At 33.8% G+C, this 18,879-nt stretch overlaps 3 protein-coding genes across 4 annotated transcripts; all 3 read left to right on the top strand.

Annotated features, from left to right (window-relative positions):
• The first annotated feature begins 4,529 nt into the window (after positions 1 to 4,529).
• On the top strand, positions 4,530 to 8,949 carry LOC121125126 (3-oxoacyl-[acyl-carrier-protein] reductase FabG). 2 transcript variants are annotated; one of them, XM_040720242.2, is made up of 10 exons: positions 4,530 to 4,695; positions 5,152 to 5,324; positions 5,494 to 5,809; positions 6,430 to 6,523; positions 6,997 to 7,103; positions 7,172 to 7,235; positions 7,299 to 8,010; positions 8,068 to 8,174; positions 8,474 to 8,537; positions 8,601 to 8,949. In XM_040720242.2, the coding sequence occupies exons 2-7, from the start codon at positions 5,288 to 5,290 to the stop codon at positions 7,455 to 7,457; spliced, it is 777 nt and encodes a 258-aa protein (XP_040576176.1). In that variant the 5' UTR covers positions 4,530 to 4,695; positions 5,152 to 5,287; the 3' UTR covers positions 7,458 to 8,010; positions 8,068 to 8,174; positions 8,474 to 8,537; positions 8,601 to 8,949. The 2 variants fall into 2 exon arrangements, with proteins under 2 accessions (XP_040576176.1, XP_040576175.1); XM_040720241.2 differs by lacking the exons at positions 6,430 to 6,523; positions 6,997 to 7,103; positions 7,172 to 7,235 and having other exon boundaries at positions 7,917 to 8,010.
• A 1,179-nt stretch (positions 8,950 to 10,128) lies between these two features.
• PolA1 (DNA polymerase alpha catalytic subunit) lies at positions 10,129 to 15,042 on the top strand. The gene is made up of 3 exons (XM_040720228.2): positions 10,129 to 12,535; positions 12,603 to 12,941; positions 13,010 to 15,042. The coding sequence occupies exons 1-3, from the start codon at positions 10,289 to 10,291 to the stop codon at positions 14,813 to 14,815; spliced, it is 4,392 nt and encodes a 1,463-aa protein (XP_040576162.1). The 5' UTR covers positions 10,129 to 10,288; the 3' UTR covers positions 14,816 to 15,042.
• Positions 15,043 to 15,201: 159 nt separating this feature from the next.
• Positions 15,202 to 17,767, top strand: LOC121125376 (hexosaminidase D-like). The gene has a single exon (XM_040720577.2). The coding sequence runs from the start codon at positions 15,401 to 15,403 to the stop codon at positions 17,147 to 17,149; it is 1,749 nt and encodes a 582-aa protein (XP_040576511.1). The 5' UTR covers positions 15,202 to 15,400; the 3' UTR covers positions 17,150 to 17,767.
• Positions 17,768 to 18,879: the final 1,112 nt, after the last annotated feature.

Raw genomic sequence — 18,879 nt, 5'->3', positions numbered from 1 at the left:
ATGTCAAGAAAAAAAAAAATTTGATCGAAAGGCACCCATGACTCTCCTATGAAGAATCTAAAAAATGATCCATTGTTTCAATAATTCAAAAAAAAATTAATTTTTTGAGTGGGGAGTTTTTTAGCGAGAAAAAAGTGTTAGAGCGAGTAACGAGTATTCAGGTGAGTAACGAGTATATCCCTAATTCCTCGAATGTGTTTTTTCGAAACTCGAAAATACTTATGCACATCACTAATATTAATATAAGAAGGGGAAGGAAGTTCAGGGAAGAAGAAGATCCATCCCTTGTACATACACAAAAAAAACGCATTTTTTGTTCGAGTTTGAGTTCGAGTCCTAATCGAATCCAACACTAGTTAATATAATATATTCACATGTCAACTTCCAATTTATTTAAGTGAATCAGCCTACATACTTTCTACAAAGGAACAACTTGTTCATTTAAATGTATAAAATTATAAAAAACCTTGACTGTTTCTTCAGTTCACATGCGTGAGGATGATAACGGATAAGTATTTATTTGTCCTTCAAAATATAAAAAGAATAACTTCCTATCGTAGTTCAAATTTGAACTCTTAAAGTAATATTTAATTAAAGCGGAGAAGGCACAACCGAAGGGGTCAATGGCTCCCACAATTTTTGTCTGATAATTTTCAATTATCATCCTAGCAGATAAAAATTGTTCCTAAACAATTACTGTTATTAATGGGGGCTCTTTTCAGGGTCGGTTTTTGGGGAGAAGCACCGCAGGCACCGCGATCTTGACAAAGAAAATAATAAAAACAATCTTTACAAGAACCGTTATTTACATGTACTTTATTGTATCTCGCAACCTTTTCTCCGAAAAGGCCCAATAGCGGTTGGTAGTAAGCCAATTCTTCCGAACAATGAAATTATTATTCAAAAATTCTTGTTAGTGTTGTATTGGTCATAGGATTGATTTCCTAATGAGTCTCCCCCCCTCTTCTGTCTTTTTTACCATTCATCGTTCCGGCCCTAAGGACTTATTATTTCGGTATTTCAGTCCTATATTCCTAGCTATCTTTTTATTTTCTTCACTCCTAGTTGTTATGTGTGGCTTGCAAACAAAAGGACTCTTTGAAGTGAACAAAAGGAGCTGACACCCCAAATGATGTATTCCTTGCCTTTTTTTTTATGAAATTTTTTTGTCAGGATTAAATTTGAAGCGAAACTAGGAGAAGAACCGTGTGGGAGCCAAAAGAGCCGGAATTCCCATCACTAACTCCTAGCTAGAATTGAAGAATATAAAAGACATCCTAACCTTTATTGTACCCAGGGTGTTACCTTGCTAAAGGCGAGTTCACTGAAGTCATTAAGCAACTCATTAAAAACGCATAATTTCTCACTTTTGATTATTATTGCACTTTTAATTATTTTCGAGAATAAAAAAGTTACTAGATAAGGATGATAACAAAAAGGAAGAAGAAATGCGTGCTAAGTTGTGCGTAAGCACTACAGTGAATCCAAGGTTAATAGAAACACAAGTTTATACCATAGCGCGTGTACGACTGATGTTTGAATTCCACCACGCTTTTTAATATTGACGTCATAGTGTATGAGGGGTCGTATGTTTTGTCGAAATCTGTCAGTAGGAGTCATCAAATTGAAAATTCTAGGAGAGGTGACGTCATGGACTATGATTGGTTGCGTGTTTTGACAAAATCTGCCTGTCTTACCCAGCAGTCGGTACGATACATCAGATTGCAAATTCTAGCAGGCCCGATTACATAAATGTATAACCTAGTATTTCTATCAACCTAGAGTGAGCCCACCTTATCACAAAAATATCCTATGTATTTTGTCGTCAGCTGTCGATCCCCTCCTCTGGCTTGATACGTCATAATTTATTCTTTTTCATAAATAAACAAAGTAGTAAGCTATAAAAACTTTTGCTCTTTTTCCAGAAGGAGAAGAATATAATTTCTCGTTGATACCCTTTCGCATGTAAATATATTCCATCTTGTTATTGATATGAATAAATTTTGGCTATCAAATAGAAATACAAATGTATAGCCACGCTTTAAACAAAATATTAAAAAACAATATTATAATCACATAAAATACTATATAGGGTTTTAATATTTTATGAAATATATATGTAATTCATTATATAAAAAATAGTAAATAAATAATATGATATTGATAGACTGTGAGTAGTGTTGTGTTCGTCCTTATTTATTCGATCCAGTCCAGTTTTTTATGACCGTCAATCATTGGGACTGGTTCTTAACTGTTCGTCCTTTAAATTTTTCATAAAAATATCCATGGTTTATTAAGCAAAATAATATATACTAAGATTATAGCACATATCTTGCAAAGAATATTACTTTTTTCAAAATACGACAATAAAATACGAAGATATTAATGATACATTGTTATTGGTAATTGATTATATAATTTATTTTATTATATAACCAAATAATAAAAAAGGAAAAACACCCTCATTGACGTCACGAGGGATCAATTTTACTAGTGATGTGCCGCAAGCTGAATTTCCCTGCACGAGTATTTTCGAGTTCCTAAAAAAAATACTTAAGGAATTACGTGTTTTACTCGTTACTCATCCTAAAACTTTTGTTCGCTAACAAACTCGTCAGACAAAAAAAAAAATATTTTTAAGGAATTGTTGAAACCTGTAATTTAAACATTGTTTTTGTAATTAATTTTCCAAGATTCACTTAAAAAGTAGTTTAATTAGTCACTCAAAGATGTAACTACTATTTAAACAAAGAAGATAATGATAGTTACTAAGATAATATTCTAGTACTGAAATACTGGAAATGCTCGAGGAATGACCATTCAAATTTATGTTTAATAGTGGCCCCTCCCTCATGCATTTAGAGATATTCATTGATTTATATTAATGCAACCAAGTTTGCTGTATGTATATTGATTGGCCTGATGATAACATTTGAGTATGTGCTTAATAAACTGCGTAATCCAAAGCAATGTCGATTACTCCCACTAGTCTATTTAAAAAAAATCAAACAAATATTACTTTTCAAACGAACTGGGATCAAGAGTACACAGTGCACTAAAGTCAACATCTTTCTACTAGTGTTGCCTGTAGGAAAACATTAATTCTAAATTTCACAGAGAAATGAAGTTAGTCTAGGAAGATTTACATGTTATAATGGGATCGAAAAAGAAAAACAGAGAATCCCAAGCTTTTGTCGAATTCTGAGCTTTTGACGAGTTCCGAGTAACACTCGCCTTTTTATGTCTACGAGGCGAGTTTTTTGTGTATTATTTTTTTAAATTTTTGTACTTCATAAAACTCGAGTCCCCATCACTAAATTTTACCTTCTTTAAGGACCGACAAGTGATACTGGACTTGACCCCGGTCCTAAATAAGGACCGACACAACACTATCTGGGAGTACGTAAAAATAGATAGCAGTTGGTGTGATTGACTTATTTGACTCACTACTATATGATTTTGGTCTTTTTTCGGTTTCTTTTTGGATGTAAGGTTGCGTGATACAGTAAAGGTATGGAGGTGGACCACACAACCTACTTAAAAAAAAAAAAAAAAAAACAGGCCCGAAATCATCCGGTAGTAAGCCAAATAAGTCAATCCCACCAACTGTTATTTATTTTTTTACGTACTCCCAGAATATTATTTTCAATAATATTATTATTTTTCCACAATTTTTAAATTGAATTACATACATATATACATAATATTAAAATCCTACATACCTAGTACTGTATTATAATATTGCTTAGTAATATTTTATTAAAAACGTAGCTATCATGGATTTGAATTTCTATATGATAGGCAAAATTACTTCATAGCAATAATAAGATGGCTAATATATATACTTATACATATAGGACGAGGGATCAACAATAAATAGTATTCCTGTCCTGAATTGTATCTCGTAACCTTTCCTCCAAAAAGGCCCAAAAACAGTTGGTAGTTAGCCAATTTTTCCCAGTTATTGAATTATTATTGCTTTTTTACCATTCAACGGTTCTGAAGACCGATAAGTCGCACTACGGTCCTAGATAGCTCCTTATTTTCTTCACTCATGACTAGAATTGAAGAATTTAAAAACTAAGACAATAATGAATCATAGCTATAAACCTTCTGTTGCGTAGATAGTAAACTAAGTCATTTCAGCTGTTGTAATTACCGTAAAAGACCAATATGGACCGATCATAAGATTTACACATTTTATTAGAAGTGGACTAATAGGGGACTGAAGTCATTTTAAAGCGATCCAACACTAATTGTTGTTTTATAAATAATAGACAGTGTACGAGCTAACTAAAAATATTATATTATCCCGCGAGGTGATGTGACAGTCCATGTTATTGTTAAAAAAATGGCACAAGGTCAGAAATTTTTTGACAGCTCATGTTATTTTGTATTAAATATTATCATAGAGGAGTTGTATTATTTTCCCACAAGAATGCGCCACTCTCTCTCGATTTGTTCACGAACCAACATAAGTAAGCAACGCTCATGAGTCCTGCCCCATTGTTAACTACTTAATAAGAGCCATTCAAACAATCAACGTTCAGAAAACAAGTAAGGAAAAAAAAAAAAAGAATCATCTATCGTTGAAAAGAAAAATAAAAAAAATACTATATTCAAGTTTGTGATACATGGAGTACTTGTGATGGAAAAAAAATAAGCAAAGAAGCTAGTTTTAAGAATTTAAAAAATGTAGGTAATCTCGTTTTGAAGATTGAAGAGTATTTTTAAAGTAATACTAGCGGGATAAAGGAATATTTTTATAAAGACTTTAACTTATGATGCAATAATAGTTACTTTAGTAACCTTTCACATCTTTCCTTTATCATTGTACCACATTAAGATGATTGGGATTATTGGGGAGGGGATATTTTGTAGGTATTATATAAGTGTGTGTTTTCAAAAGAAACAATGACCCGTAACTACTTTATAACTGGATTAATGATTAATAACGGATATAGTCTATCATTCAAACGATGGTTTTTTTTAATGTTAAATATTCTATGTAGATAAAGTTCATAAAAAGAACTGTGCTCCTCTCTCACGCCCGCTTAGTATTTTACTTTACAGTACTACGTACTGTCCCCGGCCCAACTTCTACTCTGAACAACGTAATAATATATTGTTACTAATATTATTTACAAACAGCCACGACATAATCCTTAGGAGTGGGCGAAGTGTAGTACACACAAGTAACAAGAAAGAGATTCCTCACTTGACAAAAATTGAATAACATCAGTCGTGTTTAATCTCATCAAAAGCAGGTCTAAAGAAGATTTTATGAATGACGAATCTTGGAGGAAAAGTAGCCTTGATCACCGGTAATTCCCCCTCAATTTTACTCTTATATCATTTCTTTCATGACTTTGATACAAATTAAACTAGTAATTACAAATATAGATATCGTCATGAAATAAATGTAACTTTGACATAGCTTTTAATTTAATTGAAATAATTAATAAATTGAATACAACCTTTAACAAAAAAAAGGTGCCAGTTCAGGCATTGGCCGCTCAACAGCAATCCTATTCGCGAAACTGGGTGCGACTCTGAGTATTACGGGACGAGACATTGAAAATTTGCAAAAAACGGCTAAAGAATGTGAAGGACAGGGAGGGACATCCGCGCCCCTTTTGATTCAAGCGAGCTTAGACATTGAAGAAGATGTCAAAAGGGTTGTGGAGGAGACTATTAATCGATTCGGGAGATTAGATATATTAGTTAACAATGCGGGGATTCTGGAAAGAGGATCTATTGAAAATACATCCTTGGAATCCTATGATCGTGTCATGAACATCAACGTGAGGTACTAATTAATAATTATCCTTTCCATTAAGATCAACAATAGTACTTGCAATACTACAATGAATTCTGTTTCAAAACTTTGTATCAGTGTGTCATATCTATTCAATTGCACTTAATATTTCAGGTTTATTTATTGATTGGGGAGGTTCTATAAGCAGGGTTCTAGAAAGTAAAGATGGTTGGTGAGCTAATATGGGGATTATGTTCTCTATCAATATCATGGTCTACTCCTATGATGACTATGCAGGGGGAGGGCATTTTTTTAAAGGATTTTTCATTTGTATCAAATTCTTGGGTGGATAATTTTGTATAACTTTTTCAAAAATTCTAAAAAACCAACCCCCTTCCCCGTAATATAATCCTGTGGAAGCCCTTGCTATAACAAAAACATATATTCAATAGTAAAAGAACATTTTAGTAACCTTTTCTTATTCGTTGTCAGTATGAATATTCCTCCATTTGTTTCTTGAATACATATTATTATGATCGATTCTTCCAAATATTAGTTGTATCTTTTTTTCGTCTTTTACATTTTAAAAGCTTTTAATACCATAAATAAATTATTGTAATCTCAATATACTTATTCATATCGTAGTAACTACATGAATTATCACTTCCTAGGTCAGTTTTCCAAACCACGTCTCTGGCAACTCCACATCTGATAAAAACTAAAGGAAATATAGTTAATGTGTCTAGCGTAAACGGAATCAGATCAGTAAGGAAACACCTAAAAAATCATAATTTTACCATATTTTTGAATTAGCAATGATATATAATAATTGATTAGATTGTTCTATTTAATTATTAAGGAATCTTTAATGTCCTCAGTGATTTACATTTTCCCTGTTGTATCAAAGATAACGTTCCTTTTTCTTTGTTTTCAACAACCACCACTTCAACCAGGGTTAAATATTGATAACAGAGAACTTGCAAATCATTGAGCGCATTTTATACCCCTTAAACGATTAAAAACAAGGTTTTCAATATTTTATACATAATAGTGAGGAATTTATAGACCTCAAAGGCTTTCTATATGCCCTTTTCTTCTAAAATTTTTGATATATGGCTTTAGTAAATAATATGAAATGGTAAGACTATGTGTTCCTTCGTATAAACAGTTTCGTAATTATTAGCATTTTGTTAAAAGGTTGCAACCCTTTGATATAAATTGTAACATTTCTGATGTAGTTTCCAGGTGTATTAGCATATAATATGTCTAAATCAGCTCTTGATCAATTTACTAAGTGTATAGCCCTGGAACTAGCTCCTAAGAATGTTCGCGTTAACTCTGTTAAGTAAGAATGGCATGTTCAATTAAAAAATAATGCACCGGATGAACATTATTTTTTTATGTATATTTTAGTCCAGGAGTGATAATCTCGAATCTTCATTATCGTGCAGGGCTAACTGATGAGCAGTATGAAGAAGTAATGATAATAACATCACTTAAAGCATATATTATTGTAACTGATTTTATCTCATTTCCTTAGTTTCTTGAGCATTCTAAAAACACGCATGCTCTTGGCCGTCCTGGAAATCCTGATGAAGTAGCCAAATGTATTGCATTTTTTGCATCTTCCGAATCTTCCTTTTGTACGGGAGTGACAATGCCTGTTGACGGTGGTAGACATGCCATGTGCCCTCGATGATTCCAACAATTTTGGGTCTTGATTTTGAGAGAGAGAGAAAAATTAACCCATGATTCATATTGTAGTCCTGATGTATGATCCTTATTTGTTATATTGAGGAGAGGCTAAGGACGCATTACCCATCCTTAATTTATATTTTTGTAGAATATTGTAATTAGTTATAATATAGACATCATTGAAAGAGTTTTTAGAATGTTATTTTGAGTACGTATTGATATTATATTACACTGAACAAAGTTGAATTCAATATTCCTAATTGGTTAAAAATTACTTAATGCTCATTAGATCTGTAAATACCGGGGAAAGGGGAAATAGTTGTTTCAGATGTAATATTTATTGGTGTCTATTAATGATGAGTCATCCATAGTCACTTAAATGAGCCATAACCGTGATTAAGGCACTAATATATAAAATATAACCATTTCTGTTGATTTTTTAATATTATTTACATTTTTTTAGAGCTGTATACCAATTGTCAATGCTGGCAGTTCCACATCTGACTAAAACGAAGGGGAACATTGTAAATGTTTCGAGTGTGAATGGAATTCGATCGGTAATCAACATGTTACTTTATTGCAATTAATATATTTATATCTAAATCATCCATCAGTTCACAGGAGTATTGGCTTATAATATGTCAAAAGCTGCGTTGGACCAGTTTACTCAGTGTGTTGCCTTGGAATTAGCACCCAAAGGAATCCGCGTTAACTCCGTCAAGTATGTATATACATTAAGATTTATAAATACAAAATAAAACTAGATATTGCTAGTGCAATAAACTCTGCCTCAAATTAAATTGAGTTTTTTATCTAATTTTTTTTCAAAAGTTATGGTGGATTATTCATGTTCTACGTTTTGTGACCATGTATAATCGTTCTACCAATTTTGAACAACATCAACCCGTAACTTTTGCCGTAATCCTGTTGACTAACAAACAGGGGCAAAAACATAACATCATTTCAACTTTCTTGGCGGACGTAACAACTGATATTCATATAATATGTTTTGTCTTTCAGTCCTGGTGTTATTCTCACGGATATACATAAGCGTTCAGGTCTTACACCAGAAGAATACAAACAAGTAGGATTTGAATTTATTTTATATAAAGATAAAATATAAATGTAATTTGGTATTTTTTTATAGTTCCTTGAGAAATCTAAAGCAACACACGCTCTGGGCCGAACCGGAAGTGCAGAAGAGGTTGCTCAGGCTATCGCCTTCTTAGCTTCTTCCAACTCCTCATTCTGCACTGGCGTACTATTACCCGTTGATGGTGGACGACACGCAATGTGTCCACGCTGAGGGGAGACGAAATGTGACTGGAACGAGCTTGACATAATCGGAAATGCATCATCACATTTACTTTATATGTATATTATCTTCTGAATAAGAAGGGCACTAATTAATTAATTAATCATTCATATCAAATATATTCTTCCATATGTTTGGATGAGCCCATGTTAATGTATTAATAAATCTTAAACTCACGTCACAGATTGTAATATTTTTCTGTTTAGGGAACACTAAATTTAAGACTATAAAAAAAATTAAATTTATTTTTTATAAAAAGTTTTACTATTAAACAATTATAATTTTAATGATCTAGAATATGGATTAATTATTTTTAATTAGCCCAATTTATTAAGTGTATCATGCTCTTGTTTAATATACATTTAAATACTGAAGATAAAAAGTAGCATTACTTTTTGGAACTCTTATACTTTGACGCAATTTGATTGAAAAAAAATATTTATTAGGTCGTTATCACTGCCGGATGATTTTTGAAACCATATTCGTTAGATAAGAAATTGATAGGCTATATAAAATTGAGCTGAATTAAAAATATAATATACAAATTCCCTGTCATTGAATGGGTAATTTTTTAATGAATTAAGCTTCTATTTAAAAAAATTAAAAATCATGGAAAGTGGGTAAAAAATGAGGTGTTAAAGTTTCAATTCACCGAATTTGCTTTATAATTAGAATGGAAACTCTGTATGATCATTTTTACCTCTGCAATGAAGTTGAACGGAGGATAAGTGTTTGCCTGTCTGTTAGCCACCAGGATTACGGGAAACGTTAGAGATCGATTTTGATCAAATTTGGTACGAAGATTATATATGGCCACATTAGTAGGTCATTAAATTTTGAGAGGTCAAAGTAAGTCTAAACGTAAAACATGCATAATCGACTCTAACTTTCGAAAAAACACAAATTGATTTTAGACGGAGGTTTTACGCTATATGGGGTCCCCATTCTAGCTCCTAAATGAAATATACTTTTTTCTCTATGTTAAAGTCAAAAATGGTCATATTGAATTGAATGAAATTAAGTTTGATTATTTTAAATTAAATTCATGATGAGATGATGTCAATATCTCTTTGTTTAAGATATGAAATCTCTGTATCTCAATGTGTTTAAAAGTGATGGTCGATTATGCGTTTTTGGACTTTTGTATGACTTTGACATTACCCTCTCAAAATTTAATGTCATATTACTGTGACCATGTATAATCTTCGTACCAAAGTTAGATCAAAATTGATTTGTAAATTTGGCCCCAATCCTGGTGAGTAACAAACAGGCTAAAAACATATATTTGAGAAACTCCTTTTGCACTACCGTAAACCACAAAAAAAGAGCGCGTTTTATATTCGTTATTTGAGTGAGTATCGTTTGTTATTTGTTTGTGGAGGTTGCGGGAGTGGGTTAATGTATACTTTTGGCGCTAAAACCCTGAATCACATTGAAAGTCATTTATTAAGTGATTTTCTTTCTTGACTGATTTGACGTCTGCAGAGTCGCATTGGTGGACTTGACTTGCATGCTCAAAGATGGAAGAGTCTTCTCCTACCAAAACAGAGTTGGATTCTCCTGGAATAGGAGGAAGTCGTAGCCGTCGTGAGAGAAATGGCTCCGTGGCCAAAAAGTCCCGATTTGATGCCTTAAAAAAGCTGAAGGAAACGCGACTCTCAGGGAAGAAGAACTCGTACGAGTTGGGCGAAGTGGACAACGTCTACGATCTTGTGGAAGAGAAGGAGTATGCCAAACGCGTGAAGGAGCGACGTCAAGAGGATTGGATCGTGGATGATGATGGAAATTACGTGGAAGACGGTCGAGAACTCTTTGACGAAGAGGAAGAGGAAGAATCTGCGGGGAAAATGTCCAAAACTCATTCCTCCAAAAAGAAGAAGGTCTTCCATAAATCCTCCAACAAATCCATCAAAAATATGTTTTTATCAATGCCTCAAGCCAAGGAAAAATCCGTTGCGAATTTCGGTAATTTAGATGAGGACGAGATCCTTGGAGAGTTACTGAATGAGGTGAAGAAAACTCCTGGATCCACGCCGGAAGTCTCCCTATTGCCAGCTCCTAAGCGCTTCAAATCTTCAGAAAATAGCACTCCCACGTCCTCACCACAGTCTCTCAATCCCTTTAGACGGAAAGGGACAGGAATTAAACGACCCAAGTCGTCTGTCACTACGCCCAAAACAAACGCTAAATTAGATTTATTAGAATCGGAGGAAACCATTGAAAGCCCCTCTCAAAAAGTTGAAGAATTTGATGAAGAAGTCCCCATGGACTTTACTCCTTTTGATGATGATATTGTCGATGATAATCACATTGAAGAAGTAAAATCCCAGGAGATTAAGATCAAAGAAGAAGTAGAAGAAGAGGAAAAGGATAATAGAGGTTTTCTATCTGAAATGAGTAACAAAGAAAATATAAATGCTCCATCCTTTGGAAACTGGGGTAATAAATCAGAGGAGGATTCTACTTTCTCAGCCTCGGTCGTCATAGAAAACAGTCAATTACCTTTTGAAACTCTACCCAGTGGCGAAAAAGTGCTCAAAATATATTGGCTAGATGCTTACGAAGATATCTATAAACATCCCGGAACTGTATGGCTTTTTGGAAAAGTATATATAAAATCCTTGAACACATTTGCATCATGCTGTATTACTGTAAAGAATATCCCGCGTAGAGTATTCTTACTAAAACGGGATTTATTTAAAGACTCCATGGATAGCGTGCCAACAACGGGTGACGTCTACAAAGAGTTCGAAGCCAGAGTGGCGAGTCGATTTAAGATATCAGAATACAAGTCTAAGCCGGTATCCAAGTTGTATGCTTTTGAGATACCTGGCGTACCACATGAAGGTGAATACCTGGAAGTGGTGTACTCAGCCAAGTACTCTGCAGTTACTCCGGATCTAATTGGTAATTCATTTTCCAGAGTATTTGGAAGTAACCAAGGGTTTCTTGAACACTTTTTAATTTCCAGAAAGATTAAAGGTCCTTGTTGGTTAGAAATAAAAAAATTCAACTCCAGTGGGCCTCCAATCTCTTGGTGCAAATTTGAGGCTTTTGTAGAAAGTCCATCATTTATATCAGTGATTAGTTCTAATGGACAACAAATCCCTGCGGTCACCGTGATGTCTCTTAATATGAAAACAGTTATCAATCCAAAAAGTCTTCAAAATGAAATCGTGTCTCTTAGTGCTGTTGTTCAACAGGATTTTGCTTTGGAAAAATCTATGAAGGCAATGCCATCAAGTCATTTCGTTGCATTAACTCGACCTGTCGATGTCGTCTGGCCTTTTGACATTCAAAAAAAATTAAATGCGTCTTTTAAATCATCTGTGACTAAAATGGATTCCGAGAGAGCCCTACTAGCTTTTATTCTTGCTAAGATTGTCAAAATTGATCCAGATTTTATCATAGGATATGATATGGCTGGATTTGATTTAGATGTTCTTTTCCATCGTACTATCAAAAATAAAATCCCTCATTGGTCTAGATTGGGTCGATTAAGACGTAGTGCGACCATTAATTTCAATGCCTTTAAAAAGACCGAAGCTTATGCCGGAAGGATAATTGCGGATCTTAAAATTTCTGCTAAAGAGCTCATTCGCTGTAAGTCGTATGAAATTGCATCATTATTTGAAAAAATACTGGGGCACTCCATCTCAGGAAGGACTGAATACGATAGTATTGAAGTTCATAAGTCATATGAAGATTCAGAAGGAATCGTTAAATTTGTTGTATCGTCATTGAATGATGCATCTTATGTGCTACAGGTATGTAGTCATTAATTTTGATTTTCTCTAATTTTATTTTAATTGCGTCATTTTTTCTTGATTTTAGTGTATATGCGAACTTAATGTAGTGCCTTTAGCGATGCAGATCACTCAGATTGCTGGAAATGTACTCTCGAGAACATTATTGGGAGGTAGAGCTGAAAGAAATGAATTTTTATTATTGCATGCATTTTCCGAGAAGAACTACATCGTTCCAGACAAGAGTTTTTCCAATAAAAAAAATCGTGGGAATCATGATTTGGGAGATGAATCCTCAATCCCCGTTAAAGCAGGACGTAAGAAGCCTTCATATGCAGGTGGTCTTGTTCTTGAACCAAAGAGAGGTTTCTATGATAAGTACATACTGCTTATGGACTTTAATTCCTTGTATCCATCGATTATTCAGGTTTAAAAAAATAATCTAAGAAAATTCGTTACATGTATTTAACTTATTCCTCTATTTCTTTCTTATAGGAATACAATATTTGTTTTACGACTGTAGAGCGTAAGAAAGTGGTTAATGAGGAGTATATTCCTGAGTTGCCTAGAGATGACGCAGCCGTAGGTATTTTGCCAACGGAAATTCGGAAATTAGTTGAATCCCGCAGAGCTGTAAAAACATTGCTTAAAGATCCCAATTCCACACCAGAGCAAAAAAGTCAATATGATATTCGTCAAAAGGCTCTGAAATTGACGGCTAATTCAATGTACGGTTGTTTGGGGTTTAGCCACTCTCGTTTTCACGCTAAACCCCTAGCAGCTTTAATTACATCAAGGGGTAGAGAAATTTTACTTCAAACACGGGATTTAGTAGAAAAGAACTTAAATCTTGAAGTTATTTATGGTGATACTGATTCAATAATGATAAATTCTAATTCCAAAGACTTTGATGAAGTATTTCGTCTTGGTGCTAAGATCAAAAGCGAAGTAAATAGACTCTATAAATTGTTAGAATTGGATGTTGATGGTGTTTTTCGGTACATGCTTCTTCTTAAGAAAAAAAAATACGCTGCCATTACCGTAGAAAAGAAAAACGGAGAGTATATTTACACTACAGAGCTCAAGGGTTTGGATATTGTGAGGAGAGATTGGTGTCAATTGTCATCAGATACTGGGAAATATATTCTTGAAAATATCATGAAAGATATCAGTGAAGACGAAAGAATCGCACTCATTCATAGAAAACTAGAATTGATAACGGAAGATCTTCAAAATGGTCGAGTAACATTGGCTCAACTCGCTATAACAAAGCAGTTGACTAAGGATCCTACGGACTATGCTGATACTAAAGCCCTTCCTCATGTACAAGTGGCACTTCGAATGAACTCCGTTGTTGGAGGCAAGCGTCTCAAATCTGGGGATACAGTACCGTATGTGATATGTCTGGACGGTACTGATCGACCTGCTACTCAAAGAGGTTTTCATATTGATGAAGTCGCCAATGAAAATTCCAATCTAAAAGTGGATACAAAATATTATCTATCTCAGCAGTTACATCCAGTTCTTTCAAGAATCTGCGATCCATTGGATGGAACCGACTCATCTCGGATAGCTCAATGTCTTGGATTAGATCCTGATCAGTTTAAAAAAATAATCCGTTCTACTGAATCTAACGAAGAGCGGGAACTTATTTCTGAAGTGGATAAGTTTAGACCTTGTAATAAATTGAAGATTAAATGTGTATGCGGCGAAATCATCACGTTAGAATCCATTGTAACGGGGTCTCCTTCCTCAAGAGACTTTCATCTCTCACTTACCCAATGCCCCAAACCTGATTGTGGACACATTCCTCTTAGTCAGGTAAATGTTATTAAGAATAAATTGGTCCAAGAAATTCGGCGTCACATCAAGGAATATTACTCTGGTTGGATAATATGTGAGGATCCTGCCTGCTCTGGACGAACACGTCAATTGCCTATTCGATTTCAACAATCCTTCCCAGTCTGTTCGACTTGTGAAAAAGCAACCATGTATAGGGAATATTCCGACGTATCCCTGTACACACAACTATTGTATTATTCGAAACTTTTTGACTTGAAATCAGCCAGAGAAACGTTCAATAGTAGAAGGCCTGATATTCAGCTTGATTTGAGCCGAGTCCGTGGAGGTGAGGAGAAATATCAAGTCCTCTTCGACACAGTAAAAAAGATTTTAAATCTGAATAATTATTCCATTGTATCGCTAAGTAAAGTTTTTGATGGACTCCTACCATTCACAGCAGAAAAATTAAGGAATCGCCGAGGCAATACTTCTTCGATGTACAGTAGTCAATCCTTTTAGTTAATTGATGTTTTTTTTTTAATGATTGACATAAGGATCAGTATATTTATATTATTTTCACCAAAATTATTCCTTCAACTCTGTTTTAAATATTTTGCTATGTTATCTTCATTCATTAATTCCTGAAATAGATATTTTGTCATAGGTCTTTCTGTTAAATTGATGATTAAATCATTATTATTTTGATAATGGCTCCCTGATTTTAAAATAAATAAGTAATAACTAAATCATATTTTCTCCTGCATTTACTTATTGATCTCCAAGTTTAAAAGGGAAGGACCACATAGTGAGGTTTGTCGGAACGATAAAACAAAATATATTAAGAAAGTTCTAACTTATGTTCTAACAGCAACAACGCTACTTTATCTTAGAAAGTAAATGCTTTCTACGTTTGTTCTCTCAAACTAAAAGATAGCCGAATTGTTGGTAGTCGCCAAATTATAGAAAAGGAAATGTGCTCAATCCCATTACGCTTAAACAAGTATATATATTTGCATTGACACTTTTCCCTATGTTAATATAATCTATAAAATGTTGCAATGGATTATTAAGGGATTCAGCCTTCAAGAGGATTAAGATACCAAAATGGTGAGTGTATATTGCCTTGGGAGACGAAAAGTATTAATTTTGCTCATGCTCTTCGCCCTTTGCCTTCTTGTGCCAACGACCATGAACTTGTTTAATAAAGCAAATGACGAAGAAGTTACCATTGAGGAAATTGAGAGTGAAAATAATGATGAAGATAAAAAGGTTATGTTCCCAGCAGAGGAGCCCAAGCGTTTGGAAATTCAGAAGCTCAATAGTTTGAATGATCGATTTATCCCTCCTCAAAGAGTTGTTCATTTTGATTTTAAAGGGTCTCCTCCAAAAGTATCTTACTTAAAATACGTTTTTCCATTAATCAAAGAGGCTGGTGCCACAGCCGTTCTTTTGGAGTATGAAGATATGTTTCCTTATTGGGGTCCTCTCAAAAACATTTCCTCTTTTTTGTCATACAGCATAGAGGACATAAAGGAAATTCTTTCAGTTGCAAAGGAAAACGAATTAGAGGTCATACCTCTAATACAAACCTTTGGTCATATGGAACATGTTTTGAAGCTAGATGAATTTAGGAAGCTTCGAGAAGTTCCAATTTATCCTCAATCCATTTGTCCAAGTCAAGAAAAGAGTTTTGAACTTATAACTATAATGATTGATCAACTTTTGAGTCTTCATTCAAGTTCTAAATGGTTGCATATTGGACTTGATGAAGTATATCAATTAGGTCAGTGTTCCTTATGTTCAGATAGGATAAATAAAGCTAATGCAAATCCTGATTTTACGAGTTATCAAGATGGACGAACCTTATTTTTACAACATGCACATCGAGTGGCCTCTTATGTAAGAAATAAAAAGAAGAAGATCCCCATCATGTGGGACGATATGTTGAGAAGTTTTCCTGCTCATTCATTGATTGACTCAAACATTGGGGATTTAGTAGAACCTATGGTTTGGGTTTATATTGAGGATATTGATCGCTTTGTAGATTCTGCAACATGGACTAATTATGCGGAGGTATTCAAATATGTATGGACAGCGAGTGCATTTAAAGGGGCTTTTGGAGAACGAATGTTCATGGTGAATATTCAAAGACACGTTGGTAACCACTTATCTTGGTTGGAAGTAATGTGGAGGGAGTCTTCTAATCCGAGGAGGGAAATTGTTGAAGGGCAAAAAGATACGCCCATTCAATTTAGGGGTATTGCTCTATCAGGGTGGTCAAGATACGACCATTTTGCAGTATTATGCGAATTATTACCTCCTGCCATTCCGTCTCTCATTTTAAATTTAAACATACTTTCTCGAGGAGCTCATGATGAAGAAGCTATTCGTAAAACGAGTTCCTTACTTGAATGTCCTGTTCTCAAGACGAGCCTAACTTCTGAAAGTTTATTGAGAGATCCTTTCCAAGCAGAGTTATCTCGTTGCCGATTCCTTGGATCAAATCTCTTTGCATTGATGAGTTCCTATAACTCAAACAAAAAAGAAGTTGAATCCATTTTTGATCGAGTGAATAATCATGAAGGTTGGATGACTCCTTACAATGTTAAATATCGATATTCTTCGCCTTATAGAGTTCATGAAACTATGAAATCTGTGTCATTTTTTCCAGGAATTCTATTGAGCCTGGAGCATCAAATAAGTAAAACACTAGCTCAATACTATCACGAGACCGTTGTAGAGGAATGGATCGAACAGCACATACTACCATTACAGGAAAAAATTCAAGACTTAGAAGAAAGGGCAAAAATACTAACTTCTCCCACTGCTTGGCCAAGACGTCCTATAGGATAAGTTTGAGAAAACAATTCCACCAGATTAAGGTGTACCATGCCTAATTTGATGATCTCTGTGCATAAACTTCCAAGCAGCGTTTTGGTTCCATCAAGGCAATATTAAGAAACAAGGAATTATAGGTATACATTGTTATGGCTCCTGAAGCAGCATAAAAACTACATTATTTGACTTAATCTTTGATTTCTATGAAATTTGATATTTAAACCTTAATTATAAACCTTATTTCTAATTATTCCTATTCCCACCACACAAACAAACTATTATATTACAAATCTGTGATACAAGCATCTATCCATTTGTTTTTTATTCCAATTAACTTGTTAAAATAGATATGATATTGCATTGTTGATTTGAAGGCCCATTTAGCATTTATTTGTGTAATTATATAGGTGTATTTATATGTTGTCTAAAATTTGGGATTTTACTTTAATTAATCAAATAGGCCTAATTACAATTTGTATATTATATATCTTTACATCTAATGAAATTCAATTACATTCAATGAAAGCAACGTCAACTATATTATAGCATCCTAGATTGTCATTATCAATTCATTATAGTACACGTATGATCGATCCGTGAAACATTGAATTTTCTAATGAGCCTTGAGAAAAATCACAAATAATTTTATCACCATTAACGGTCAGACTACGTTAAATGTGGATAATACTTAATTACATATACTGGTCATTTAAAATCAAAATATTTTTCAACTAATTTAACCCTTTTTTGATTTGTCCAATCTTTTTTTTTTACCATTTAATGTTCCTAAGGACCGATTAGTCGTTGAATAGCATCACTCTTTTTAGTTTTTTCACTACTAGCTAGGATTGAAGAATATAAAAAACGAAGAAAATAATTAATGATAGCTAAAACGTACAAATAACAATAAGTTATTGCCACACTTCCTCCTACTTCAAACTTAAGGATATATCTCGTCTCTTTGCAAGAAGTTAAGATAAAACTTCAATAATTGAAATGACTTTGTCTGTAACTACGTCATTTCTGATATTGTAGTGACCATAAAAGACCAACAATGACCACTCCTAGGACTGATATATTTTATGAGGACTGGATGGATAAGATTGCAGTACTTTTAACTTTTTCAGACCGATCCAACACCAGTTACGTCATTATTAAATAAATATTTTTATTAAATTACATATGTCACTATCCACCTCTATGGGTAATTAAACATCATTTTAAAGAAGAATTGAACAACCTATAGTCCTAATTTTTTAAATATAAATAGCTAATTGTCATTCAATCAAATTCCTAAAATTTCAATTAGGTATCATTTCTAACTAAAAAAATACAGTCAAAAAGCTTGTTTTTATTAAATGTATTGTTACTCATGTTGGATCGGTCCTGGGACTGATTCTCTCATCGGTCTCCGCACCCCCTCATCAGTCTTTTTTTTTTACTGGTCTGATCTTTCTTACCATTCACCGGTCCTAAGGATCGATTGGACGGTCTTTCAGTCATAAGGATCTACACAGCCGAAAGAACGTAGTTACTAACTACGTTCTTTCAGCTATTATAGTTAACATCAAGGTTAATAGAAATACAAGGTTATGCATTCATGTATTCGGGACTTGCCATAATTTTCAATTTGAGGTACTGTACAGGCTGTTGGGCAAGGTTGACTGATTTTGAAGTTATAGTCTATAGAGTATAACAGTGGTACTCTAATAGGAAGGCTTGAAATGGTAATAGTTATACTCTTT

The sequence above is a fragment of the Lepeophtheirus salmonis genome, chromosome 10 (assembly GCF_016086655.4).
Source record: "Lepeophtheirus salmonis chromosome 10, UVic_Lsal_1.4, whole genome shotgun sequence".
NCBI lineage: Eukaryota > Metazoa > Arthropoda > Copepoda > Siphonostomatoida > Caligidae > Lepeophtheirus > Lepeophtheirus salmonis.
Note: the sequence above shows the minus strand (reverse complement) of the source record. Positions and strands in the feature narration are given on the sequence as shown.

Coding starts and splice junctions, on each gene's coding strand:
- LOC121125126 (XM_040720241.2), top strand. CDS start 5,288: ATGACGAATCTTGGAGGAAAAGTAGCCTTGATCACCG. Junction 5,325..5,493: donor AAAAGTAGCCTTGATCACCG/GTAATTCCCCCT, acceptor AACAAAAAAAAG/GTGCCAGTTCAGGCATTGGC. Junction 8,175..8,473: donor ATCCGCGTTAACTCCGTCAA/GTATGTATATAC, acceptor TTTGTCTTTCAG/TCCTGGTGTTATTCTCACGG.
- LOC121125376 (XM_040720577.2), top strand. CDS start 15,401: ATGGTGAGTGTATATTGCCTTGGGAGACGAAAAGTATTAATTTTGCTC.
- PolA1 (XM_040720228.2), top strand. CDS start 10,289: ATGGAAGAGTCTTCTCCTACCAAAACAGAGTTGGATTCTCCTGGAATA. Junction 12,536..12,602: donor ATGCATCTTATGTGCTACAG/GTATGTAGTCAT, acceptor TCTTGATTTTAG/TGTATATGCGAACTTAATGT. Junction 12,942..13,009: donor TGTATCCATCGATTATTCAG/GTTTAAAAAAAT, acceptor TCTTTCTTATAG/GAATACAATATTTGTTTTAC.